This window comes from Tenrec ecaudatus, chromosome 8, assembly GCF_050624435.1.
Source record: "Tenrec ecaudatus isolate mTenEca1 chromosome 8, mTenEca1.hap1, whole genome shotgun sequence".
Taxonomy (NCBI): Eukaryota; Metazoa; Chordata; class Mammalia; order Afrosoricida; family Tenrecidae; genus Tenrec; species Tenrec ecaudatus.
In genome coordinates this window covers 88,915,183-88,941,727 of record NC_134537.1, presented here as the reverse complement: position 1 = coordinate 88,941,727, position 26,545 = coordinate 88,915,183, and the positions used below count along the sequence as shown (strand labels likewise).

The window sequence follows — 26,545 nt, the reverse complement described above, 5'->3', positions numbered from 1 at the left end:
GGGCATTTATAGAGGTCTAAATGCAGACATGTACATATGTAAGTATATATGAGGATGGGGAAATAGTTCTATGTGCATATATGTATAGGTTTAGTATTAAGGTAGCAGATGGACATTGGGCCTCCACTCAAGTGCTTCCACAATGCAAGAATACTTTGTTCTATTAAATTGGCATTCCATGGTGCTCACCTTCCTGACATACTCACTGAAGACAAAGCGGGTGCATAAGGAAATGTGAAGAAAACTGGTGGTGACAGGCTATAAAAAGATATAGCATCTGGGTTTTAAAGGCTTGAAGATAAGCAAACGGCCATCTAGCTGAAAAGCAACAAAGCCCACATGGAAGAAGCACACCAGCCTGTGTGATCACGAGGTGTCGGGGTCACAGGCATCAAAGAACAACAAATCATATCATTGTGAATGAGGGGGGTGCAGAGGAGTGGAGACCCAAAGCCCATCTGTAGGCAACTGGACACCCCCTTACAGAAGGGTCTCAGGGAAGAGAGGAGCCAGTCAGGGTGCAGTATAGCAACGATGAAACATACAACTTTCCTCGAGTTATTTAATACTTCCCCCCACCCCCTGCTCCATTATCATGATCCCAATTCTACCTTACGAATCTGGCTAGACCAGAGGCTGTATACTGGTACAGATAGGAACTGGAAACACAGGGAATCCAGGATAGATGATCCTTTAGGACCAGTGCTGAGACTGGCAATACCAGGAGGATAAGGGGAAGGTGGGGTAGAAAGGGGGAACCGATCACAAGGATCTACATATAACCCTTCCCTGGGGGATGGAACACAGGAAAGTGGTGAAGGGAGACATCAGATAGTGTAAGATATGACAAAATAATAATTTATAAATTATCAAGGGTTCATGAGGCAGGGTGGAAAGTAAGGGGGAAAATGAGAAGATGATACCAAGGGCTCAAGTAGAAAGTAAATGTTTTGAGAATGATGATGGCAACAAATGTGCTAATGTACTTGATACAATGGATGGATGTATGGATTGTGATAAGAGTTGTATGAGCCCCAATAAAATGATTTTTAAAAAATAGGAAAGATCAGATAGAAAACTTGTGGGGGAGTGAGTTCATGTTCACAGGGGTGGAAAAACTCAGAGGAGGAAGATAGAAATGCCACTTCAAGAATGTAATCAATGCTGCTGATGGTACGTGTAGGAGCTGGTGAACTGGTGTGTGTTCTGTTGTGCACATTCTCAACAACAAAAGTGAAATACATTTTCAAAGAGTGATCTGCTTGAGATGTACCTTACACTGATAGGGCCTTCTTAGTATGACAAAGAAAGCCCCCCCCCAAAAAAAATTGGAATTCTACACAGTGTCAAACTCAAATTCACTGCCATTGAGTCAATGCTGACTCATAGCCAGGCCCCCTGTGGGTTTCCAAGACAGTAACTGTTTACGGGATTAAAGAGCACAGTCTTTCTCTGGCTCCCCCCAGCCCAGGGGTTGGGATCTACAGCATATATCGGAGGGGAGACGTGATGCAATTCAGTCCCTAATAGTAGAAGGTTTTGTTGAGAACTCTAAAACTCTGAGGAAGGAAATAATCCATAGTCATAGCATATAGAGATGACCCGCATTTTACTGTGTCTTCTTTCAAAATTTTTGTCTATGGTTGGTGGACTCCTTAGCCTTGCGTTGCTTGCGTTAGGTGTCCCGTCTGAGCCTGCTTTGCCAAGCTCCCAAGCTTCTGACTGTTGGTGACCCACCTGCGGCCTGCTGCCAGGGAGGCCTCTGCTGTCTGCTTCCTTGACCTTATACCTGGCAGCCCACGTTGAGTGGAAGGACTTCCAGTATATTAACTGTTCCACAGAAGTGAGTTGAACTCGGCCCTCTGTACTGCTGTGTGGACTAATTAGCTGTTATAGTTCTTCTTGCTATATAAATCAATCAATCTATCTATCTATCTAAAATCATAAGTGCCCTGATTTCATTTCTCTAGAGAACCCTGCCTAACACACCGTAAGAAGTCACTGAAGGAGTCTGGTGACTGAGAGGATAGGCTTGAACCCCACAATCCACTGGGGACACTCTTCACTGGGTCTTGGTTCCCATTATGCTGGCCCTTTAAGAATGGTAGGTGGAACTAGGTAGTGGAATCTGGGTTAGGCAGTTGGTCTCCAGGGAACTGAGGGACAACAAAAGCATCAGTGGCTACCCAGGTAGAGTAGTGCTGCCCTTGGATTTCCCACTCCCTTCTTCTGGCCGCTCCATCTCCTACCTCTCCCTTTTCCTGAGTTTTCCTTCATTCTACCTGCCCTTTCTGGACTGCCTTTGCCCCATCCCTGCCTCTCTCTGCCCTCTTCCTCGTCGCTTCCATTTCCTCCGCTCCAGGTGGCCCTTCATTTCTGGAAACAATTCTTGCTGATAAGAGCCGTCAATTATCTTGAACCTTTTAGGTTGAACAAAAATATATTCTGCAAACAATGATAATTAGAGTGCACCTTTTTTGGTTTTTATTTATTCTGCTGATTCGCGGTTACTTATAGACAAATGTTAAATAATAGAAGTGCTAATGGGTAGCTTTGCTCTGTTCTGGATTTAACCTGGCTCTTCTAGTGCTTCGAGCCCTGATGACTTTTAGTGGGTTATGTATGAATTGTGGCTGCAAGATCAGACGTTCAAACCCACAGGGGCAATTCGACTCTGCCCTCTAGCATTGCTGGGAGTCAGAGTTGACCCCGTCGCAGTAAGTTTGGTTTGTTAGTGCTTCTTTATGAAACACAGTGTGGTGTTTTGATTGCTTAAAATTGACTCTTAACTGAATTCGTGTAGAGCTGAGCAAGTAGCTGCCAGTTATTTTATTTTCAATGCTTCAAGTTTCTTTGCTCTAGTTGTGAGTTTGGCAAAAAGGAAATAAAAACAAAACACATACCATATATACGCGTGTACAAGCCGAGTTTTTCAGCACATTTTTTCTTCAGCACATTTTTAACGCAGCTTTTGTGGTAAAATTAGGTGCCTTGGCTGATATTCAGGTCGACTTAAACTCGACTATATGTGGTAGTCATGTTCTTTAATGAATTTTAAGGTTTGTAAAACTGTGAAATCTCAACCCGTTTCATTACAACAGGTTTGTTTGATGTTAACTCTTACCACTACTTTGGGGGTAATTTTTAGCCATTTCCCCTTTACATTTCTTTATTAACAGACCTCCCCGCCTCAACTCCTTATTGGCTTGACCTCAACTGCGTGGCCTCTTTCCTCCCCCGGAATGTGCTCTGGGGTTCATGTTCTAAGATACTCTGATGAACCACCACCAAGCAAAATGGTGTTTTTATGCTAGAGAGCCATCTTTTCAAAATGTCCTTTTGTGTGTCAGTTTGCATGTTGCTATGTCCATCTCCATCGGTCGAATGTCTCAATTCGTGGCTCATCCCCAGGTCTTTTCTCTCTGGACGTCCCAGGTTGGGCCACTTATTTTCATTGCTTTTTTGACCGCGTGGACGCTGCAGTCAGGTTGGAGAAAGAGTGTGGATGCTTCTCTTAGAAACATTGAGTGCGTTGGATTAACTAACTCGCAAACTTACCAGAGAAGAAGTAGCTGGCTGCTTGCGCATCACTGAGCAAAGGCAGCAGAAAGGGGTGTGGTTTGGAAATGATGAAAGAAATAAGGGGGTGAGACCGAAAGGAGAAAGGGCCATTTTATGAAGAGTAAATTTCATATTTCGGAACTGAGGGGGGTTTCTACTTAAGGAGGCCGTCAAAGAGGCTCGTCTGGGTCATCTATTCTGCTATAGATTGAGGAGGCCATTAGAGGAAACCATTTCTGTTATCTGTGGATTGCCCCCAAGCCCCGAGAGGCAAGCTGTGCGGTGCAGATGGCAGGCCGTTCCCGACAGTGTCGCCAGCCTCCTGGAGCCTCACAAGTCGGGGCCTTTCCTTCTTCAGAATTTCCTATGACTCGCCGCTCCAGAGGACTTTCACCCTGGAGAATTTCTTTCCGTTGCCATCTCAGCTCATAGAATTTGGGGGCCATCACATTTTCCCCTCTAAAATTGTAAAGTCATTGTTGCGTTTTCTCCTGGCACACGAGGTGCTAAGCAACATCCTTAAACTTCTTGTCCTTTTTTTTGGATCCCTAGAGAAAATAATTTCACAGTGATTTTATTAGTGTTGATGGTTCTTATTTATTTGTATTTTTCTGGAGAGAGTAAGCTCCTTTAATGGAAAAATTCTCTTTGTCTTTTGTGTCAAGAGAATATGATGGTATTTTATTTTATTCCAATGCTTTTGTTTTCTTTTTCAGGTATGATAATTATCCCTCACCAGCTCAAGCCTTCAACTTATATATATTTTTTCTTGCTTCCAAATCAACTATTTCCATTTTAATGTGTCCCTTATAATTCTTTTTTCCCCAAAATTTTTATTTTATACTTTTATAAATGTTTAATTGCTTAATTTCTTTGGCTTTTGCTCTGAGTCTATATAGTTTTATATATCAATATAGAGTTTCCGATGTGTGAGAGGGATTAGTCACCAAAAATGCTTAAATTTAGAGTTTAAGATATTAGTTTCTAAAAATAAATATAAATATCTGGTTTTCATTAAACTTATTTTACATGTATGAATATTATTTTATTGATTTACCTAACACTTTATATAGAAGAATGGCTATAATAAATGTACATTGATAGAACAAATTTCCTTAAACATTTGTTTCCATTTTTAACTGCATTTATAAATTTGACATATTTGACTTTCTTGTTTTTCTTGGATTGAAGTTTTTAATTGAGATAACTGTAGGTTCATATACATTTAGGAAATAATGGAGAAACCCGATGTGCCTTTTACTCAATCTTCCCTCCACCAAAAAAATTCCTTTTAGATTTCCTCTTTGATCAATAGAACTTAGAAAATGTTATTTAGAAATATGTTATTTAGCATATTACCAAGTGTTAGGAGATTTTATTGTTCCCTTTCTGCTATTGGTTTCTAGTTTTAGTTCATTGCAGTGGGAAAGCATAGACTGTGGATCTTATTTGTTTTAAATCTGCTGGGCCCTTTTCAGTGGCCCAGGATGTGGACTATCATGGTATGCTCTCTGGGAACTTGTAACGAACGGGTCATCCGCTGTGGTTGGGCGGTGGTTCTATACATGTTGATTAAATCCTATTGGTTGATAGAATTGGAGAGTTATTGGTGTCTTTGCTGAGTTTCTGTCTAGTCCCATCCATTACTGAGAAAGGGGTGTTAGAGTTGCCAACCGTCCTTGTGGATTTGTTGAGTTCTCTGTTCAGTGCTGGGTTTTGCTTCATGTACTTTACAGCTTCTCTGTTTGGTGCATGCGCAGTTAGAGCCGCTTTGTCCTCACGGTGGGCTGGCCCTTTAGGATTATTTCTAAATATTTCATTTGTTTTGTTGACATAAGATTCACATATCATACAGTAGTTTGAACACATGGAAAAGAGTTGGGCAATCCGTCGTTGACCATTTGCTTTTTTTCTTGTCCTTACTCTCAGCGCCCCCTACCCCACAGCCCCAAGAGACCATTTATCCAGTGGCTGTCTCTACAGATTTACCTGCTCTGGATTTCATATGCAGAAAAACTTAGCACAGCAAAAGCAGAAAACAAAAACCTAATAACAAAATAAAAACAGAAAAACCTCAGTCAAAAGTATATTCCTAACTTAACTGAGAAGTTGCCAACTGGTTCCGATCCACTATTATTACAGAAAGTCTCGGTCTCAGATAACTTCTTTTGCTCTAAAGTTACTTTATCCCAAGACTTTATCTTTTATCTACTTTATCCTAAGACTACAATTAGTCAATCACTTTTCTTTGATCAGTGTTTATATGATATATATTTCATTCTTTTACTTTCAATCGACCCATGTTGTTAATGTTTGAAGTGAGTTTCCTATAAATAGCACATAGTTCAATCATGGACTTTCAACCTCTTGTGTTTTAATTGATGTCATTAGATCATTTAGACTTAATATAATTTTAGCTATGTTAGGGCATATCTAATGGGCAGTGGTTAAGTATGCAGCTGGTAACCATACAGGTTGATAATTTGAACCCATCAATCACGTATTGAGAGAAAAATGCGAAATTCTGCCGCTTAATTTTTAAAATGTATGCCCTTTATGGTTTGTTTCTCTTTTCTTTTCCTACATGTGGTAGTTTACTTGGACATTTAAAACATTTCTTTTCGATTTATACATAGTATCTTTTTGAGTATAGATTTTTTTCAGTGGTGAGTCTGGGCATCATGTAACTTGTCACAATCTACTGGTGTATTGATACATATGAATGATAGAAATTTTATATTCCTTTATCATGTCCCATCTGTTATAATTACCTTAAATATTTCTTCTATGTACATTTAGAACCATACCAGACTGTGCTGTACTTTTTAAATTTCAATAGCCAAGTATAATCTAGAAGACCCAAAGAAAGATGGGAAATCTTTACTGGATTTACCCAGCTTTTCCTACTGTATCCTTTCTCCTTCCAGATATTCTAATATGCTTTCTTTTATTGTTTCTCTTCCCTTTCCTTTAGCTGCTCTTGTGAACTAAGAGAAATGGTGACCGGTTCTTTTAGTTTTCCTTCATCTGTGACTGTATTTATTTCCATTCATTTGTGAAGGTCATTTTCACCGGATATCTCATTCTGCTTGACGGTCCTATTCTCAACACTCAAAAAAAAAAAAAAAAAAGAAGTTGGCCTCATGGTCTCCAGTGAGAACTGTCTTTCCCCTAGCAGTAAGATATTCTTTCTCCTTGTTTATCTGGGGGTCTTATTTCCCTTTCCTTTTCAGAAGTGTTCTTATGATGACCCCAGCTTCTGGAGCTAGGTCTAGATGGAGAGATGAGGGCCTGTCATATCTTCAGGGTTTCTCCTCAGGATGTGCCCTGAAAAGACTCATCACCGGGCTCCTCAGAGTCTCTTTGCTCTTGGCTTTGCCTTTATTCGGTTGTTATTGGGTGCTATCTAGTCAGTTCTGACCCATAATGACCCCATGTGACAGAATAGAACTGTCCCTTAGGGTTTCCTAGGCAGTAATCTCTATGGGGGTACAGGGTCAGGCCCTTTCTCCTGCTGAGTCACAGGTGGGTTTGAACTGCCGACCTTTTGACTAGCAGACCCATTGCCACTAGGACTCCTTGGCTTTATTCTAGGTCCTTTTTTTATTTTTCTGGTAGGAATCTGGAAAGGTTTTGTTTGTTTACGGTGGTATAGCACCACCATCCTTTGTTCTGCGGAAAAATATCAGAGGGTAAAATACACCTTAATATCTCTTAACTTCTCTGTTCCTAGGTCTCTTCTCTCAGCTAAGTCCCTCTCGTACATGCTCAGACCTTACTGTAGGCTTTCTCAGAGTCCCCGCTTGGTACCAAAACATGTCTCTTAGGGGCTTTTAGTTCAGGGTCCTGCTTTACTGGGGTTTCTGGCTCCACGATGACCAGGAGCTTACAGTTTAACATCTTTCAGGGAACAGGAGTCAGAATGCAATCAATGGCAGTGGGGTTTTCTCCTAGATTATAATGCCGGTCCCACGGGCTGGCTGATGGTAAGGATTTCGAGCTCTGTTTAAGGGAGGCGCTAGGGTTATTTCTGAGTGGAGCAGGTGTAATTTGTTACCCTGAAAATCTGTGCAGCTGGTTACCCAGCCTGGTTACCCATAGCATTCATGAACCTTGACCTCTCTTGCTGGATCTATCAGGAAGAGAAGGGAGGACAGAAACAGACAAAAGTGCTTAGAAACGTCTTCCATCCTTCTTACTCCTCTCTAACAGCCCCAGGGAGGAAAACCGGATGGCCCAAATACCTAGCATCTAGCAGCTACTTAAAGGCGTTTGTTGAATTTACTGTAATTGATCTTAGGGCAGGAGAGGCTGTCATGGGGCTTGGGTCTGGGTGGAAGTGTGGGGAGAGTATAGAGCAGGTCCACGCCCCTCCGAATAACAATCTATGACTTCCCAACTTTGTGACTTTGGGAAAGTCATGTCATCGTCCCACATCGCCATTTTCACTTGAATAAAATGCGTTGTCATATTGCAGGGCGTAAGTAACGGGTGGCGTCGCCCAATGGGAGATAACTAGGACATTTCCTAGGCGCCCCCGGCGCGCAGTGGGTCACACGTCGGGCTGCTAACTACAAGGTCCTCAGTTGGGAACCGCCAGCCACACCGGAGGGAGAAAGATGAGGCTTTCTCCTCCGTCAGTCAAGAGTTAGGGTCTCGGACACCCACGGGGCGCCGCCCAACCCTGCCCTCTGGGGTCCCTGGACGGCAGAGTTGGGAGAACATCCTCTCCCCAGTGGCAAAGGCGCCCCTGCCATGCCTCCCCCGGGCCGCGTCGGGGCGCTGCGGCACCACGCGGGGCCGGGCTTGCCGCGGGAGCGCGCGCGAGCGCTGGCTTCTGGGGACCCTTCGAGCTGTGGCGGGCACGCCGTGGTGAGTGGGCCCCAGCCAGGGGCGGCATCTCCCCCTTAGGGTCTGGCTTCACGCTGGCGCGCCCTCTCGCTTGGGGGGCTGGGCGGTGCGACTGGGGGGGAGGGGAGGACACTCCGCCCGCCCCCGCGGGGCCGTCACCACCCCCCGCGGAGCAGGCCCGAGGGCTCCGTCGGGTCCCCGTGGGCCGGCGGGGGAGCCCCTGCGGCCCCCGTGACCCTGCGGCCCGGCTGTGTCGCCGGGCGTCCGCTCGAGAGGGGCTCGGCCTTCCCCCCGCCTGGCCGCTCGGAGCCCGGGGCGGCTCCCGGGATGAGACGCCAGCGCCCGACCGGCCGTAGAGCGGGGTGGGGAGCGCTGCGGGCCCTCGGCGGCCCCGGGCACGTCACTTCCCCTCCCCGAGCCCAGCCCGAGTCCTCACGGGTTCAAAGGAGCCAGTAGACCGCTTGGGCTGCGGCGGCAGCGTGCGGGTGGGCCGAGGTCCGGGCGCGGGTCCTGAGCCCGGCCCCTCTCCCCGCAGGCTCTCCCACCGGCACCCTGGCCCTTCTTTGCTTGGACGGGGTCTTCCTCTCCGCGGCCGAAAATGACTTTGTCCACCGCATTCGGGAGGAGCTGGACCGATTCCTGCTGCAGAAGCAGCTGTCCAAGTAAGCGGCTGTGCGGGCGACGGAGGGATTGCTCCCCGCCCGCTTTGCTGCTAGGAAGGGTGCGCCATGGACCCCCCTCCACCCCCACTCCCGCCCCTCCACCCCTCCGTAACTGCCTGCACCGCAGCAGCCGGTGCAGACCTTGGCCTGTCGTCTTGGTAACGGCTTCTCCGTGGCCTTGCATCTTTCCTTGAGAGTTCTCAATGTGAAGTCGTGGGAAAGACATACGGGCCGGCTTTAGAATTAGACCCACTTCCACTCAAAGCAAGGACCCAGAATTTACTCTAACTTGGGGCGGGTCCATGTCATCCCTCAAGGCCTCTCTTCTCTCAGGAATAAAATACTGAGTCATGGTGTTGAAGGGATAAGTGACAGTCATCTGGAGACAGAATAGCCTGTAGCGCAGGGCCTTTGCAGGTGGTCTGGGACCCAAGCATGTAAAAGGAGCTCAGCGCTAAGCCATCCTTCTCCTGGGCGTGGATTCGGTAGGGGGTGGGCCCTAGGTGCTGGCCTGTCACCCTTGCTCAGCACTCATTCGGGTCCTTTCCCAGGATACTTCTTTTCCCGCCACTCTCCAGTCGCCTCCGGTACCTGATCCACAGAACAGCAGAGACTTTTGACCTCTTGAGCAGCTTCTCTGTTGGGGAGGGCTGGAGGAGGAGGACGGTCATCTGTCACCTGGACATCAGGTGTGTATCCTACATCTCCTACCACCCCTTGGTTGGGTTCAGCTGGTCAGCTCCCCTGGAGGGACAAGTTTGCTGGCTGGGGCCCCATGGGGGGTTTTGGGGGTGCTGTCTGTAGCCCCAGCCCCAGTTGCTGGCAGTCAGCCTGAAGCTGCCTTGGGTGTAGGTGTGCCTTGCTTGTGGCATGCACTGGCTCCCATTCAACTAGGTACCATGAGCAGGAGAGAGGCCCAGGCAGGCAGACAGACAGACAGAAATGAAGCAAGAAGTGTGTGTCTGCCCAGTGTCCCTGCCAGGGAGCTTGAGCTCAGAGAGAAGGGGAGTGAGAGCAGCCATCTCGCTTTCCATGTGGGCCTTGCAGGGTGAGCATCTTTCTCAGGATGGCTCTGATCCTGGGGTTGAAAGTTATGCATTTTTCTAGTGACACGGTCTCTGAAGTACAAGCCTGATGAGTAGCTAGAAATGTGGCTCGCTCCTACTCAGTTTGTGAGGAGCCTTTCAGGTGGGACTGTTGGGGAAGCATTGGGCTGTTAGCCACAAGGTAGGTGCTTCAAGCCCACCAGTCCCTCCTTGGGAGACTGAGGAGACTGTCTGCTCCCATAAAGTTTTACAGCCTAGGAAACCTTAGGGAGGGTCAGTCTGAGCTGGAATCACCTGGAGGGCAGTGGGGTTGGATTCCCTTTATAAGCCAGGAGGTGGACAGGGAGAACTGACTGCTCTGGACCCTGCAGCCTCCAGGACACTGCCTTTCTCGGGCTTTCTAGGGCCCTTTGGGCTTTGGTTGGGCTGACTGCTGATTTGAGAGCTACACACGTAAACAAGAGTCGGCTCCAGGGAGCCAGGTTCCCCTGAGCCTGAACAGCACTCCAATTTTCTCCTCCCGCTCCTCTTCCTCATCCAGGCTGCCCAATTCAAACGGCCCCCCAGCTTCCCACCCAGGCAAGTACCGTGGTCCTCGGCCCAGCTCAAACCAGGGGGCCGCCGGTGCTCCTCGAGGGGCACGGGCTGGCCGGTGGCATCGCGGACGAAAGGCGGACCAGGCTTTGTATGTGCCCCGGGGGCTGCGCAGACAGGAAGGAGGCCTACCCCTTGCTGCGCCGGAGCTCAAGGGCGAGGCTGACAGCGCCCCGGAAGAGCCTGGCGATGCTGGTGTTGGGGACCCCAACTCCAATCAGGGACTCCCTGTGCCGGTGACCCCGGCAGCAGAGGACCTACAGGGCCGAGACCACAGTGGGGAGAGTGTGCCACTGCCCGACCCAGGCGGCACTGAGGCCCCGGGCCCTGAGAGTCACTCGGGAGAAGGAGATGGGCTGGAGATGGCCACGCTGCTCGGGGCCGGCCTGCAGATCTCAGCCGCCGCAGAGGGGCATGGCAGCCCGCACGAGCAGAGTGTGGCTGCGGGGCCGGAGGAAGAAGAAGAGTTGGACGAGGAAGACCGAGGCAGCGGCCCCGAGGACTCGGAAGATTACAGTGAGCTGCTACAGGAGGTGATGAGGCTCTTAAGCCCAGAAAAGGGAGGGCGGAAGTGAGGTGGGTGTAGCTGTGGGTGGATGGGGGGATAGGGTCAGGGTGGGGACGAGCAGGGCAGGCGTGGGGCGATCTGCGGCCTTTAGCAATCATGGGGCGTGGCGCCCGAGGAGCTTGCCAGTGGAGGAAGAAAAGACTCAGGGTACTGAGGCTGGAGGCTCGCGTTGGTGGATTAGGGTCCCAAACCAACGATTTAGGAGATGTTTGACTACGGACACGTGGTTTTGCTTTTGTAAGTCGTAGCTCCCTCATCGAAGAACAAGAACAGCAAGGAAGCCCGACTGTTACATACATGCACACATACAACAGACCGTGTGTGGAGCCGCTCTTAAGGAGCTTCGGTTTCGCGTGGGACTTCAGGTGGTCCCCAGGGACACCAAATGGGGATGTGTCCCTGACTCAGCTCAGTCTAAAGTGAAGAGATTTGGGGTTTTTTTCTCTTCAGTTTTCATTATTTCTGCCTTTTGGCACCAGTCAGGAGTCCTGGGGAGGTAGTGTTTACACATTGCTGGGCTGCTTAACAAGAAGGTCAGCAGTTCGAAACCACCGGCTATCCCATGGGGAAAGACGAGCCCTTCTCCTGTAAAGATTACAGTCTCAGAACCCCACAGGGGCAGTTCTGTCCTATCCCGTAGGCTCACCATGAGTCTAGAACGACTTGGCGGCAGTGAGTTTTGGATTTTTGTTGTCAGTGTTTTATTAGTCCGATCTTTCTTTGTCTTCCGGGGGGAGGAGGGGGAGGGTGAGGCCCTCCTTCAGTAAGGTGTGTGCCACACCATCTGTCATGCAGCCCGCTAATGAGTAGATGAACAAACGCCTAAACCAAGAAACCTGGGTGCTTGTAGGCACGTTTCATTGTATAATTCAAATACACTGTGAACCCCCCAAATGTTGGTCCTGAGAATGATTTCTGTCTGGAGCGCTGTCTTATGTGTCTGGCCGGACACTGGCTTTGCTGTTAGGTCGGGGGCGGGGTGTGTGTGTGTGTGTGTGTGTGTGTGTGTGTGTGTGTGTGCTGCTGGGTCTTGCTGGTATTTTATAGACGAGGAAGGGGGACCAGACCTGCGTCCATCAGGTGGTTAGGAAGAAAGCAAAGCTCCTGCGCTTTGCCGACTCTGACTCTCACCGCCTGTATAACACTGGACAAGTCACCACTGTCGTGGGGCCCCAGTGGTAGGATCAGGGGGGCATGGCCTATGGTCTGGAGGAGGATGTGAACCCCCAAGTATGTTGAGGACATTCCCTTAAGCTGCCAGGTGGCCCAGCTTCCCTGGGCTTCCTCGAACAGTGCCAGGAGCCTGCAGAACTCCCTGGTTGTAGTTTTGTGGGTTTTTCAGCCCTCAGCTAATGGGCCTGCCCTCCACAGATAACAGACAACCTGACGGAGAAGGAAATCGAGGTGGAGAAGGTCCATGTGGACACATCCTCCTTTGTGGAGGAGATGCCTGGAGAGAAGGACTTGGGCCACGTGGTGGAGATCTACGGCTTTGAACCCTCGCTCAAGACAGAGGACCTGCTGGCAACGTTTTCTGAGTTCCAGTGAGTGCCCGAAGCATAGCGGCAGGGTGTACGTGCAGGGTGCTGGCTTCTGGAGAGGAACTAGAGCACCCCTTTGCTGTCGGGACACTTGTCTACACCCTCCCTGTGTCTCGTGACCCAGGACAGGCAGCCCGTGGGTGTGCGGCTGTGTGTTGGCCATGTCCGTGGGAGGAGGAGAGCCACTTGTGTGGTTGTAGACATTTCCAAGGCCCTCGGCCTGGTCCTGCTGTCCCAGCAGCACGCTCTGGCCCGCTTTCTTGCTCACCCACACGCCTCTCAGACCCAGGGGGAGCTCCTGCAGACTCCCAGGGATGGCGAGGACCAGCTTTGCTTTGTGTAGGACTCTTCTGGGAGCCTGAGCAGCTTGGGTCGGGGCTGAAACAGCGTGGCCATGGCAGCTGGCTGGGGTCGCTTGTGAGATGAGGCCTTTGTTCTCTGCTTCCCAGATTCCTTTGGCTCGAGCCTCCACTCTCGCTTCTTTCCTTTTCTCGTGCTTGATTTCTCCACTTCCCTTTCTCATCCAACGGAGACTTTTTACCACCCTTTATCCAAGGCCCATTTTTCTAACTCTGCTTCCCAAACAATCTCAGCGGGGGAAGCCAAAGTGGCTTCTTCTCTTTCTCCCTGGAGCTGGGGAGGGGGACTGGTGACTTCCTCAGCCAGTGGGGGCAGTGCCCCCAAGGAGTGGAGTGGGTGGCCCAGAGCGGCCTGTGCCTGTCGGGGTGCTTTCCCGTTCCTGTTCCCTACTTCCACCCCCACCCCGCCCCTTTGGTCTGCTTCTCCAGAGCCCACACCCTTAGCTGGGGTGGCAGTGCCAGGGGGGAGAGGCGGGGGGAGCGTCCTCCGTGGCATGGACTCTGGTTTCTTTAGTTTGAGGAATTGGGTTCACAGGACATACTCCTTACTGGGAGTGGCGTCTGTCTGTCAGAAGCGAACTGTGTGGCCTTCAGAGGGAGGCTGCAGCTCAGGCCCTCCGATTCTGCACAGGAGGCTGGGATGGGTCTCCCACCAGGAGGAGGGGTTGAGGACTGGGAGTGGGAGGGAGCTGGCTTGTAGGGTTCTCAGGGGGAATGGGCTGGGCTGTTTGCTGTCCTGACCTCTGTCCTCTCCCCTCTCTCCGTACACAGAGAGAAGGGCTTCAAGATCCAGTGGGTGGACGACACGCATGCCCTCGGCATCTTTCCCTGCCTGGCCTCAGGTACCGCAGTGCCCTTCCTCCGACGCCCCGTGACAGGGGGTGCGTCCGAGGTACCCTCGGACACTTTGTTTTCCTGGATGGGACTTCCTGTCCCCAGGGTGCAGGTTAACCTGGCCAGGCTGGTTCACGGCCTAATCCTTACCCTAAAGTCACCATAGGAGCAGAGGGACACAGAGCCCGGAGTGCGGAGTAGCAGCCCCTCAGCCAGACATGCTCATGTGAGTGCCTTCTGCATCCAGGGTCAGGCGGCCTTTACTGAGTCACAGGACTTTCTCCTCCAGTAAAGAGTCTCGGGTCCGTTCTACCCTGTCCTGTAGGGTTACTCTGAGTCAGAATTGATTTGTGGCAGTGAGTTTGGTTTTGTGGCAAGCCCTGGTTACTTCCGTAGCAGAATGAGCATGAAAAGGCTGTTTTCTAGGTCAAACACATACACATGCTGACACTGTAGTTCAGGCTAATTCTCTCAGTTTTATGACAGCGTCAAGACAGGCCAGACCTACTCCCATTTATAGATGAGGAGACTGGCGTCCCTAGAATATCAGTGGCCTATCAACCTACATAACCACTAGGGGTCAAACCCAGGGACACCCCCAGGCCTGACCATCGTGCTGATATTTTATGTGCTACTCTTTCTTTCCCCACCCCACCCCCTTTCAAGGACTGCCTGGAGCTGGCTCACTTGGGGTGTATTTATAAAGAGTGATAACCCCCAGCCCCTCCACCTTAGGCATCTTAAAATCACAACCTTCTGAACACAAGCAGGGGACAGCCATGCTGTGGTGGGGCCTTGTCCTTCAGCTGGCCTGGTGTGTCAGACTGGGGAGACATTATTTGGGGAGCAGTAGGCTAGGGGCAGGGTGGGGCCTTGAACCCCAGAGGGTACCCGCTGTAGTGGGGCATGTATCTGGTGGGAGGGGCTGTGTCCTGTGTGTAACGCAAGGGGCTCTGTTCTGGGCCCGGGACCCTTGCTCTGACTTGCCTGGGTACTGTGATGGCCTGCGGGTGGCCTCACACAGGCGGTCTCTCTCTCTCTCTCTCACCCCCCCCCCCCCCCCCCCCCCCCCGCCCAGGAGGGTCTTGAGTGGTGAATACAGCCTGCCTTTATGGCCCAAGGCTTCAGAAGGCAGGGAGTCAGCCTGCCCTGGTCCTAAGTATCACCTCCCTGGTGCAGTTCCTGCCCAGCTGGAGTGGGGCCTGGGATTTCGCACAGCCTTCCCGGCTGGGAGCGCTGGTGTCCCCTGCAGGCCTGCAGACTCAGGGACTGTTGTCTCTGGCCCAGCCCTGTCCCCAGGGGAGTAGCTGCATGCTTTGCGGCATACCAGGGCTCCCGGGTCCTGAGGGAACCTCCGGCAGAAATAAGATCTGCTGTCTCTCCGTAGCGGCTGAAGCACTGTCCAGGGACTTCTCAGTGCTCAAGATCCGGCCCCTCACAGAAGGCTCCAAGCAGTCAAAGCTCAAAGCCCTACAGAGACCAAGTAAGGGAGCCGCCGGGGCCTGGCGGAGCAGGGAGCAGGTGTGAGCATGAGCTCGCTGGGTGTGTGTGTGGGGGGCAGATCTTCTGCCTCCACTTGTCTCAGTCCTAGGGGACCCCTGGCCTGGAGCTGCCGGGAATAGGGTCCTTCAGGGAGGAGTATCCTACATTGCTACTCTGGTGTTGCTTCGCACCCACCCCTCTCTGGGCATGGCTCAGGGGCAAGCTTAGCCTTCTGCAGGGGCAGGGGTGGTAGAGGGAAGGGAGCCTGGCTTTGGGGTGTGGTCCTGGCTCATCACTTATTGTCTGTGAGTTGGCTCCTCACTCTGGGATAAGCAGATCTTGGGGTGGACGGAAGCGTGACTGAACGAGCATGGGAGACCTGCCTGGGTTGGTGATGGCACCAGGATGTTCCTCTCTCCTCCCTCTCCAGAGGACTCGAAGGATGCTTTCAGAGGCCAGTTTTCCGTCTTGGGGAGGGCCCCTGTGGGTGGTAACCCGACCTTTGCCCGCCCCCCCTTGTTGGCAGCAATGGTTATCCTGACGGAGAGACCTCCAGGTGCCTTCTCCAGGGGGCCCCAGAGAGCAGCGTGTGACAGGGTTAGCTCCTCCCTAGTCTGGTTTCCAGATGAGAAACAAGAGCACAGGTGCCACAGGGAGCCAGGACCAGGTGAAGCCCCCATGTGGGCGCCCCTTACGGTCCCAGCCCGGTGGTGGGCGGGGCTGGGCACCTGAAGGCTCTGGTGGCCTGTCAGTCAATCCTGCCTGGAGTTCATACCCTGCACCCTGGGCCTTTGGTTTCAGAGCTCCTGCAGCTGGCGAAGGAGAGACCACAGACCAACACAGCCGTGGCACGGAGGCTGGTGGCCCGGGCCCTGGGGCTCCAGCACAGACAGAAAGAACGGCCTGGGTTGGAGACGCTTGTGCCCTGAGGTGCGTGGCACCTGAAGCCTGGACAGACAGAACCACAGCAGCTTGGCGGGGTGGTGAGCACCAGACTCGGCTCTAGAAGTGGGGAGAAAAATTAAACTCTTCCAAGTTGTTATACATGTGACTGCTTCAGTGTGCTGCTCTGCCACGGCCACTAGGGGGTGCTGGGTGACCTGTCTTGGGGTTGCATGGGCGTGGCGGCTGAAGAAATAACCATTGGAGCTTGGAGGGTCGCAGGTGTGCTGAGTTGAAGGCATGTTTTGCCCTGTGACCCTCACCAGCCTCACAGCCTGCTCCCCAGGGCTCCCAGCAGATGTGGCCCCACCCCTTGGGTCGGTCCTGTGTTCCCTGTGGGTGGTAGGCCAGTGCCCTCCTCTATCTGGTGTGGGGGAAACCCCTGTGACTGTTCACACAGATGCCCCTGTGGTCCTAACCGCCACCCGTGTGCCTGCAGATGGTAAGGCGCCCAGCGTGAAGGCCGGAGCCCCGCAGCTGTCAGTCTGCTGCCCGTAGGTCAGAATGAGGTGGCCCATCCCGATGTAGTATCTAGCCCCAAGCCCCTAGAAAGCAGGGAGGTAGAGTGAGCCCCTCCCACAGTTTCTCTGAAGAATGGCTGACGGGCAGGTAGTTCCTGCTGTGTCTGTGACCCCTTAGGTGCTCCCAGCGGCAGAGCTGCTCCTTTCCTGGGCTGTTGACGGAGCCCCCTTCTCCCGCCCCCCATCTCCGTGTCCACACCAGGCCCCTCAGAGGTGCAGACAGTGTGCTCTTGGAGAAAAGGCCTGGCCACCTGCCTCTACAGAGATTCAACCTGAAACCCAAGCCCAGTGCTGCGGGGTCAAATCCCACTCGTAGAGACGCTGCAGGGCAGGGTAGATGCACTGCCGCTGGTTTCCTCCTCCTCCTACAGAGTGCATGCTGGATTGAACGGTTCGTCTCACACGGAACCCCCAGTTTGGGTTTATTGGAAGGGCTCCTTTCCTAGTGCTGAGAAATGCTCTAGAGGCGTTCTGTGGTCACACAGGGCTGTCTGTGTCGGAAACCCCACTGCCCCGAGTTGGCGGCTCACACCCACCCTGTGGAGGGCGGGCTGCCGATCTGCCACCGTGTGAGGCTGCTGCCAGGACACCCCACAGGTCCGTTCTACTCTAGCCTGGGGCGTCACCCGGGGTCAGAATGGACTGGAAAACAGTGGTCCGTGCTCCCTCCGGTCGGCACACGGGGCACTCTGCAGGGCCAAGCCAGGGTGCCGGGAGCCTGGGACACCGGAACCCTGCTGCTCGGGCCAGGTGCGTTGGCTCCAATAGAACCCACGGTGCATATCATAGACCTTTTATTTGAAGTTTCAAGTATGTGCAAGTGTCTGCGATGGCACGTGGCGTGTGGGGAGTGCCCTCGGCACCCCGACCCTGGTCATATAGCACCTCAGAGTCCGGTCCCCACAGAATCGCAACAGCAAGCCGAGTCCCTTACACAGGTGCTTTGGTTTTCCTTTGGAGCCATACTTCCACTCATTAGTAATGCCCCTCATTATTAACTCGTTATTAACCTCGTTAGCTTCAGAGTCTGTGGGAGTAGAACCACGGTGTCTTTGGATATGAGGGGAGGAACACCCCGGCCGAATCACCGACCAGAAATCCTGCGGCAGCATTACCTATATGTATGCATATGAGAAACTAGAGAAGAGGCCGTTGGAAACGGGGCTGAGAGAGTCAAGTTGGCTGGGACGGGCCCAGCCAGAGCACCACGGGGGCGGAGAAGTTCACACCTGCCGCCCCATGACTTAAGAACATGGCCCTGTCGACCTTACGATCTGTGGTGAGCTGGTACTGTCAGGCTCAGGGTGGAATATGGCTTGGAGGGGACACGCTGACAAGGGCCAGGGACTGAAGAGGCCTGGGCCAGACTGGCTCTCGGTGTCTGCGGCGCTGCCCCACAGCCCTGTGGACAAGCTCAGCCCCAGACCCTGAGCCTGGATGGGGCGGATGGAGGAACCAGGCAGGAGCACCCCTTCCTCCTGAGCTTGGACGTGACTTCGGGGGTCGAGATGGGGCAGGGGCTCGGTGAGTGAGGGGTAGTAGTTGTTGAAGGTGACGCAGTGTGGCCCCAGGACAGGTGGCGACCACACTCCGCCCTCTACCGCGTGGAGAGCTGGTTGGTCAGGAGTCCACTGAACTGCTCAAATTTCTTTTCTGTTTCTTCACTGTAGGAGCCGCCTGAGGAATGGGAAACAGAGCAATTGGACAAAGTAGACACTCGGCCCTTGGCCAAGCCCCAGGCATGAGCCGCGTGTCCATCTGGCTGTGGGCTGGGGGTCCCCTCCTGTCGGCCCCAGGGCGGGGCTAGGCACACGCCCGGGGTTGGGCACATGTTGAGGGAATGAACAGACACATAGAGTGCTCTTCATTTCCACCGTCACCCAGAGTAGAGGGCCACTCGATTACCTCCGAAGAGAAAGCGCAGCTTTCCCCCGTTTCTTCCCTGGGTCAGATGATCCAAGGCAAAGACCTCTTTGGTGGAGACTAACTAGCCCCTGGCTCTTAATGGCGGAGGACCCAACAGAGGGAGCCGCAGCTTTGAGAGGACACGCATACGAATTGATGGCCGCTTGGTGCCAGTCCCTAAATGGCTATCAGCTCTGCTCTGGTGGTCTTGGTTCTGTAGCTCCATCCGCCCTGGGCCAGAGCTGGTTGGGAAAACTCAGGCCCCATCCCAGAGGCCCTCTGTGTCCAGTTTCTTTCCTAAGTGTGGAAACCAGACACTGGCTCCACTCCCTAAGCTCTTGGTACAAATTAGGAAGCCAACTCTGGTTCCCTGGGAAAGCAGGGCTGCTCTTGCCCACTTCCCAGAGGGTGGGCTGTGAGGAGTGGTGAGGTGGGCCCGAGGAAGGACAGAGGCAGCCCTGGGCAGGAAGAGGGCTTACCTATATGGCAGTTGTACATCCAGATGCGGTGGCCGTCATAGCGGGCCCGGCACTTCATGATGTTGTTGATGTAGTCAGATTCTGCAACCTCATAGTTGGGGTTGATGATGACCTGGGGAGAGGTGGGTTGGAGGAGGCTGCTAACTCCCCTTAGCCATCCTGTCCCAGGCTCGGGCCCTGCCGGACAGCAGCCCAGCCTCCAGACCCTTAGTGACCTCATGGCAGGGGAACATGGCAGAGACTGCAACCCAGGACTCATGGAGGGTGGGATGGGGCCGAGGGGATGAGTGGGTGTTGATGGGGCCCTTGAGGGAGGCAGAGACGAGGAGCATGGTCCGGAGTGAGACCTCCGTGTGTCTCTGTCCTGCGCCTGTCTGCCTCCTGTCTCTCAGTGTCATACACACGCATATACTAGGAGGCTTGAGGTTGTGGGAGAGGTGGAATTTGGAGTCGGAAGAAACCAAAGAACAGGAAGTTGAAAAGAATGGGAGTGGGAGGTAGGAAAGTGGTAGGGTCAGGGCGTGGGGAGCTGGCTCCTGCCTCCTGGCTGCCGGTCCTCTGTCCTCGCTATGTGACCTGGGCTTGGAGCTCCCTCTGTAAAGTGATAGTCGGTTGAGGTCGTGGAGAAGTTTCTGTCCTGCTCTGCTATGCCTTCCCAGGGCTCTGGGCCCACCGTGGAGATAGCCTCCCTGCCCCCTCTTTCTTCCTCCTCTTCCCAGCTCTGATCGAGGAGAGCAAGGGCTCTCATTTAGAGTGGGTTCTGCGAGGGGCAGAAATGGGGAGATGGGGTGAGGCACTTGGAAGAAAGCCGAGGAAGGAGGGCAAAGACACAAGCTGGGGCTGGGGCAGAGGAGGAGTGGGCATGGGGACAGGCAGGCCTGTCCTCACAGGACCCCATCCTTTGGAAGTCAGGGTGGGGCTGGGGCGTGGGTGGGAGAAGGGAGGCCTGCCCCCATGCAAGCAGGAGGCAGGCTGCTAGTTACAGAACAGTTTCAGAGGTGTGATCTACAGGACCTTTTGGCAGGCAGGTCGGTCTGATCATGAGATGCCACAGCAAACTGGCCAGCAGACCTGAGCCCCGTGTCCCAGGGCCTGTGTCCCCCCCCCCATTCCCGGCATCACCAGGCTTGGAGTCACCCTGTGTGCTAACTCGCGGTATCACCCTCCCACCCCAAAGACCACCTCCCACCCCAGACCATACAGAGCCAGACCAAACTCACTGCCAGCCAGTTGGTCTTGACTCACAGTGACCCCATAGGACAGGGTAGAACCCCCTTTGTCGGTTTCCATGACAGTAACATTTTATGGGACTAGAAAGCCCCCCCCTTTCTCCCATGGGGGCGCTGGTGGTTTTGAACCGCTGACCTTGCAGGGAGCAGTCCCACACGTCACCACTGCACCATCAGGTGCAGTCTAGTGTAGCCTCCTTAGAGATGGTTATGACTGATTTTCATCATAGAACACTGTGATCTACTCTTAACTTGCTGAAATGTAGTATTTCTTAGATGGTACCAAGGTTACGAGCAAAGTGACTTTGTAAATCTTTCCATAACGAGTGGCAGCATTATTAGTTACAGCATGATCAGTAACTGAGCAGAAGCCTCTCTTGATTTTCCTCCCCCCTTTCCTGAATGGCTTCATTCTCAAGAGAGGTTACTGATAGAGGCTTACCAGTCCTAGTTACCACCATGCTGAAACCCAAACACCGGGACATGTGGACCAAATCCTCAACCGCAGACACACCCGCAGCAACTCAAAAACAATGGTGTGCGGGGAAGGTGTGAGAACCACGTGACTCAGCCTCCCCGGAACTGGGTAACAGTGACGGCTCTGTCCAGAGAGCCTCCGACGGCTCACAGACTGAGTGAGCACCCACTTGTAGCCGGGTAGGCTTATTGAGACACGAGCTGGGTTTCAGGAGCCCCGGAGGTGCAGTGGGTTAGAAAAATGGTTTTGATGCAATTAGCGACAGGGGCAGTTTTACAAAACCATCATGTATTTCGGCTGAACCTCCTCTACACAGACGTTTCATGGACAGCCACTTTGGTGTCAGCCCCTCTGACACTGTCAGGACCAGTGTGGGGGGCTGAAACAGGCTGTCCATAAAACCAAGCCAAACCCACTGCCATCGAGTGGATGCCGACTCGTCGTGACCCTGTCAAACAGGGTAGAACTGCCCCTGTGGGTTCCCGCCAGTCGATCTTGATGGGAGTAGAAAGCCTCATCTTTCTTCTGCAGAGTGACCGGTAGTTTCAAACTGCTGACCTTGAGGGTAGCAGCTCAACACATACACCAATTCTCCCACTCTACAGCTCTTCTGGGGCTCGGCGAGAAGTGACTAAGGCACTTCGAAGAAAGGTCTCTTGTAGACCCAGGAAATTGTAAGAATGAGGATAAAGAAAGGGTCACCAGGAACCCAGGAACAAATTCAGTCCTGCTGAGCTCACGAGTCCTGCAGGGGGCTCATTCCAGACACTGACCTCTGTGATAGGGCTCACTTAGGAATGGAGGTGCCTGCCGGGCAGGGCCTTCTCACCTCTAAGATTCCATGCCCCTCACAAGGGAGGTATTCTTGGAATCGTCAGTGGCATTAACATGCCCTGACTGTATAAAGGGGCCGTGGTGGCGCTGTGGGTTAGGTGTCGGACTGCTAACCACAAGGTTGGTGGTTTAAACCCATTAGCTGCTCCATGGGAGAAAGATGAGGCTTTCTACTCCCATAGAGAGTTACAGTCCTGGAAGGGCACAGGGACAGCTCTAGCCTGTCCTATAAGGTTGCTGAGTCGGCATCGACTCAATGGCAGTGAGTTCTTTTGGTTGGGGTCGTCATACAGATAGTGGAGAAGAAGAAGAACGTGGGATGTAGCACTGACATGACTTAGTTGACTGGCTGTAGGACAAGGATATATTTACTGGTGACTCCCCCACTGAGATAAGGTATTGCTAAGGCTTAGGCAGCACCGGCATTAAGCCAGTGGCATTCGTGGGAACACATATGATATGAATTAATCCACAAAGGTGAGAGCAGCTCAGATGGAACGCAGCCTGTGCCGGCGAGGCGACGTGGGCAGAGGCCCGGGAGGCGATCACTTGGTGAAGGAAGGAGCACACCGCTCTTTGGCGGGGCCTCCAGTCTGCGGTTCTGGGCTCGTGGGTGGAAAAGGGCTTGGCTGTCTGATTTCCAGCCTCGCGCAGGGCCGGGCGCCCTTCCCAAGCTCCGCTGTGGTCAGTTCTCTGCAGGTGTCGCTGCTTTAGCGGTCTCCAGGGCAGGGCCCACGACCTGGGCTGAAGGCCACTTTGGGAAGGATTTCAAAGCAGAATGACACTGTTCTGGTCACCCGCGTTGCCACCCAACTAGGCAAGGCTGGGAGGAAGACGGGTGGCGCTGAGAGCATGAAAGGAAGCCACCTGCACCAGGAGGACGAACTGGTCCTCAGAGCCCCCGGTGCCCCGGCCGCTCTGAGCAAGGACAGGGCTGCTGCTCCTGCCGTGGAGCTTCACAGCTTGGGAGAACCTCCACAGCAGCGGTTCTCAACCTGGGGCTTGAGCGACCCTTTCCCAGGGGTCACACGATTCATCACAGTAGCAAAATGACAGTGATGAAGTAGCAACAAAAATAATTTTATAGTTCGAGGGGGGTCACCATATATGAGGAACTGTACGAAAGGGTCCCGGCATTAGGAAGGTAGAGAACCCCTGCTCTACAGGGTCGCTGTGGATTGGGTTTGGTTAGGGCTGGCTGGCCTTTAGGGTCACCTTCCACCAATCAGGAGCTGCTGCTTCCAGGAGTCAGCAGGGCTGGCCCTGGGCGTGCTCTGTTCCCAGCTACCGGGCTCTGACAGGCTGTCTGGTGCTAGCGTTTGCTACTCTGGGGCCCTGCTCTGCCAGGGGAGTATTTTCTCTGTAGACCCTTTTCTGAGGCAGGTATTTTGGGGAGCATGAACGGCTCTGTAGGTCCTAAGCTGTTCCTTTCCGCTGGGACAGTCCAGGCAGGGAGACATCGGGGTGGGGGGTGAGAAGTCAGCTCAGAAGGAGGCAAGAGGTGTGTGAATTCCTTGCGACTCCGTAGCACAAATGCTTGGCTTGAGAACCAAATGCATTTTGCTTTGCATGCACTGGGTTTAGTTAATGGGATTAAATGCAAATATCGTTGGCGTTTCGAGTCCCCCATTGGTCCCAACAGCCCCTATTTCTCATCCCCCCACATGCCTCACACACGTAGATTAGCTCATGAATGCTTGATGGCCTTTGGGTGTAAGTGTGAGGTCTGCAGACAGTCTGAGACAGCCTGCCTCCTCGCTTAAGGAAAGAGAATGACACCCCCCCCACCCCGCTTCTCCATACTCCCTGGACCAAAGGACCACCCTCCCATCACCTGGGGCCTGGAGCCCCCTCCCTCCCCCCTCACCTGAAACAGGTATTCCCCTGGGGGCACGTCGGTGATGTCGATCCACTGGCAGTCGATGTCATGGCGGTAAATGTCCCAGCAGCCCATGGTGATGCCCTGCTCGCCAAAGTTGGCACATTCATAATTCTTCTGGATGTCTGCAGGCAGGACGGCAGGTGGCCTGTCACTGTCCACTCCCACTGTCCACACCTGCCCCTCTCACAGAACCATACCCCACACGCCCTGCAGCCTCGACATCATCTGGGCGCAGGAGCGCAGCCCTGCCCTCCGAGTGCTGCTCTGGTCTCATTGCAGCTTAGCTCCTCGATTCCCACCCAGCCACCAGCTTCCCCACAGGCTGGCTAAAGCGCCGACCCCCACCACCCCCCTAAGCCTCCTCAGATCATGTTAGTCCATCCTGACTTTACTGTCCGGGCTGTTAGCCTGGGAATGAGTGTCCTTTATCTGGGAACGCTCACATGCGTCTTCTTTTGCCTCCTGGGAGTGTTCTCCTGCCTCCCTGTGGACTAGCAGCAATTGCAGCGGAGGCTCTAGGGCTGGCTTATCTGCCACTGTTATGCCTGGCACGGCTGCAGAAACGGCTTGCTGTGTGACTGCAGCACTCAGTGGTGGGGCGCCCCGTGAAGAGCCCTATGAGTACACACTTCTGGGGAGGTGCTCGGGCGGGGGCACTGTTCTAGGCATTGGGGACACCAAAAGGAATGAGAAGCGTGGGTCCCGTGGGGTGGCAAACAGCGTGCCACAGTGCAGGCACGCAGCCCTGCTGGAAGGGTGAGCAGAGCACTGGCCTGGCCAGGGGAGACTGGGGACCTCAGAGCTGGGACATTTGCCATCGGATCTGAATGGCTGGGTGGGATGTGAGCCAACTGGCAGTGGGATAGGTGGGAAGGAAGGATCCCGACAGCCAGTTGGTGAGGGCTAGATGGGTCAGGGTGAAGGGTTGGAAGCACAGGCACCCTGGAGACTGTGTGGAGGTCTGCGGTGACCAGGCCTCCCCCCCGCCCTGCACCCTCAAGCAGTAGCTGTGTAAGACCTCATGCAGCCTATTCACAGAGCCTCCTCTCTACAGTCCGGCCAGCGAAGGCCCGAGTACAGTTGTGTCCAGGGCCCGCAGCGCCAGGATGACACAACCCAGTGTCCCTCCGAAGGTCCCACCTCCCTCCCCGCAAGGATACCTCCTTCACATTCTGTGTCCTCCAGGCAGAAGCTGGCCTTGTGGCCCTGCGCCACCTTGGTGCCGTTGAGGTTCAAGAGGTCGTAGTGGGTGAACACTTCCATGCTGTGATAGTGCCTGGGAGCAAGAGGGAGGGCTGGAGGTCAGTGTGCGGAGCAGCTGCTGTGCTCGCGGGCAGTGTGCTTCCAGGGCCACCCGGAGCAACAGGAGCCAGAATAGTGTTTCCCAAAGTGAGCCATCCAGGGGGGAGGCGGGGCTGCAAAAGCAGATACCTACACTTTATCCTGGATTGTGGGCTGCATGTTTTTTAATTGCAGTGGGGGGGGGGGGAGGACAACACCGAGTACTTTTTTTGTTCCAAAAAGGGGGCAGTAGGCCAAATTAGCATGGGAAACTATGGTCCAAAGAGTGGTAAGGCTGGGAGAGGAGTGGGCACCAAGGTGGAGGCTGGGGAAGGCCAGGCAGACGCAGAAGCTGGTGAGGGTGGTCCTTCAGTGCATAGGCCCTGGGTCTGATAAGCAAGTTCTGTCATCCGCTCAGTGGGATTAAGAGTACACATAATTCAGGGGAACACCATGGGTATTGATAAGTGAGGGAAAGGGAGAAGCACAGGACCTGGTTCTTCTCCCTTCCTCCTCCTCCTTTCTTCTTCATCACCAGGGCCCTGCTTTAGGTTCAAATTGGAACTCTCCGCCCATTTCTACCTGTCACCCTTTCTTCAGACAAAGGAGAGTCAAATCTAAACATCTTCTTAAATAATTTTTAGATGCCAGGGACTTGGGTGGAGAGCAAATGTTTTGAGAATGGTGAGGGCAATGAATGTACAAATGTGCTTGGCACAATGGATGTATGTATGGATCGTGATAAGAGTTGTATGAACCCCTAATAAAATGATTAAAAAGCAAAAACAAATAATCTTTAGAGTAGGACTACAGTAGGAGAGGAAAGAAAGCCAAAAGGATGGGCAGGTGGAGGAAGGGGCGGGAGGGAAGACTAAGCATCGCCAACCACAGCGCGAGTCCCGAATATGTGACAACACACAGCGGTGACAGGCAGAGGGATGGGGCTGAGCCGACCCCAGGGTCTGCACCGGTTCCTCATTGACCATGGAGGGTGCAGGGCAGCTCTAGGGAGCTTCAGGGAGCTGGTATTCCTGACATGGGGAGAAGACAGCTCTGAGGGCCTATGGAGAGCTGACCGAGCCATCCTCAGAGTGCGTGCCCCGGGCTGCAGAGGAGAGTGGACTTGAGCGACCGCCGCCCTTCACCTGGATGACAGCTTACACCCTGATGTTCCATCTCCTCCCTAGTGCAGCGGCCAGGACACAGGCCGGTTCTGGGAAAGGGGCTCTGAATAAACAAGAGGACACCTGGCTGCCACCTGTAGCCGCGGCGCCTTCCTGGACCTCTCAGGTGGGTTTGGGACAGACCCAGGGCTGAAGAAAGCAGGGCTTCTCTAGGCTGAACCTAAGCTGCCACGTATGTCGAGAACAACTGCAACCATTCACGCCCACCTCCGCCTGTCCGATTTGGCACAGTGGGAATCTGAAGAGTAAGACATCCAGGTACGAGTCGAGTCGCTTGTTTGGCTTAGTGGAAAGGCTATTTGTTCCCCAGGC

General features: G+C 53.2%; 2 protein-coding genes across 2 annotated transcripts in view; one reads left to right on the top strand and one right to left on the bottom strand.

Annotated features, from left to right (window-relative positions):
* Positions 1-5,048: 5,048 nt before the first annotated feature.
* R3HCC1 (R3H domain and coiled-coil containing 1) lies at positions 5,049-16,542 on the top strand. The gene is made up of 9 exons (XM_075557210.1): positions 5,049-5,063; positions 8,298-8,433; positions 8,948-9,074; positions 9,626-9,763; positions 10,662-11,247; positions 12,654-12,826; positions 13,954-14,024; positions 15,404-15,537; positions 16,300-16,542. Exons 1-9 carry the CDS (start codon positions 5,049-5,051, stop codon positions 16,441-16,443), a joined length of 1,524 nt encoding a protein of 507 aa, XP_075413325.1. The 3' UTR covers positions 16,444-16,542.
* A 1,200-nt stretch (positions 16,543-17,742) lies between these two features.
* Positions 17,743-26,545, bottom strand: part of LOXL2 (lysyl oxidase like 2) — a 110,158-nt gene continuing 101,355 nt past the window's right edge. Inside the window, exons 11-14 of the mRNA XM_075556504.1 lie at positions 24,929-25,044; positions 23,754-23,890; positions 19,346-19,457; positions 17,743-18,638 (exon numbers count right to left, since the gene is read on the bottom strand). Coding sequence (XP_075412619.1) covers positions 18,559-18,638; positions 19,346-19,457; positions 23,754-23,890; positions 24,929-25,044 — 445 coding nt within the window. The 3' untranslated portion in view covers positions 17,743-18,558. The remainder of the gene's footprint in view (positions 18,639-19,345; positions 19,458-23,753; positions 23,891-24,928; positions 25,045-26,545) is intronic.

Bases quoted from the DNA above. Each gene is read 5' to 3' on its own strand.
- R3HCC1 (XM_075557210.1), top strand. The intron at 8,434-8,947 runs GTGAGTGGGCCC...CTCTCCCCGCAG, and splicing joins GCTGTGGCGGGCACGCCGTG to GCTCTCCCACCGGCACCCTG. The intron at 14,025-15,403 runs GTACCGCAGTGC...GTCTCTCCGTAG, and splicing joins CTTTCCCTGCCTGGCCTCAG to CGGCTGAAGCACTGTCCAGG.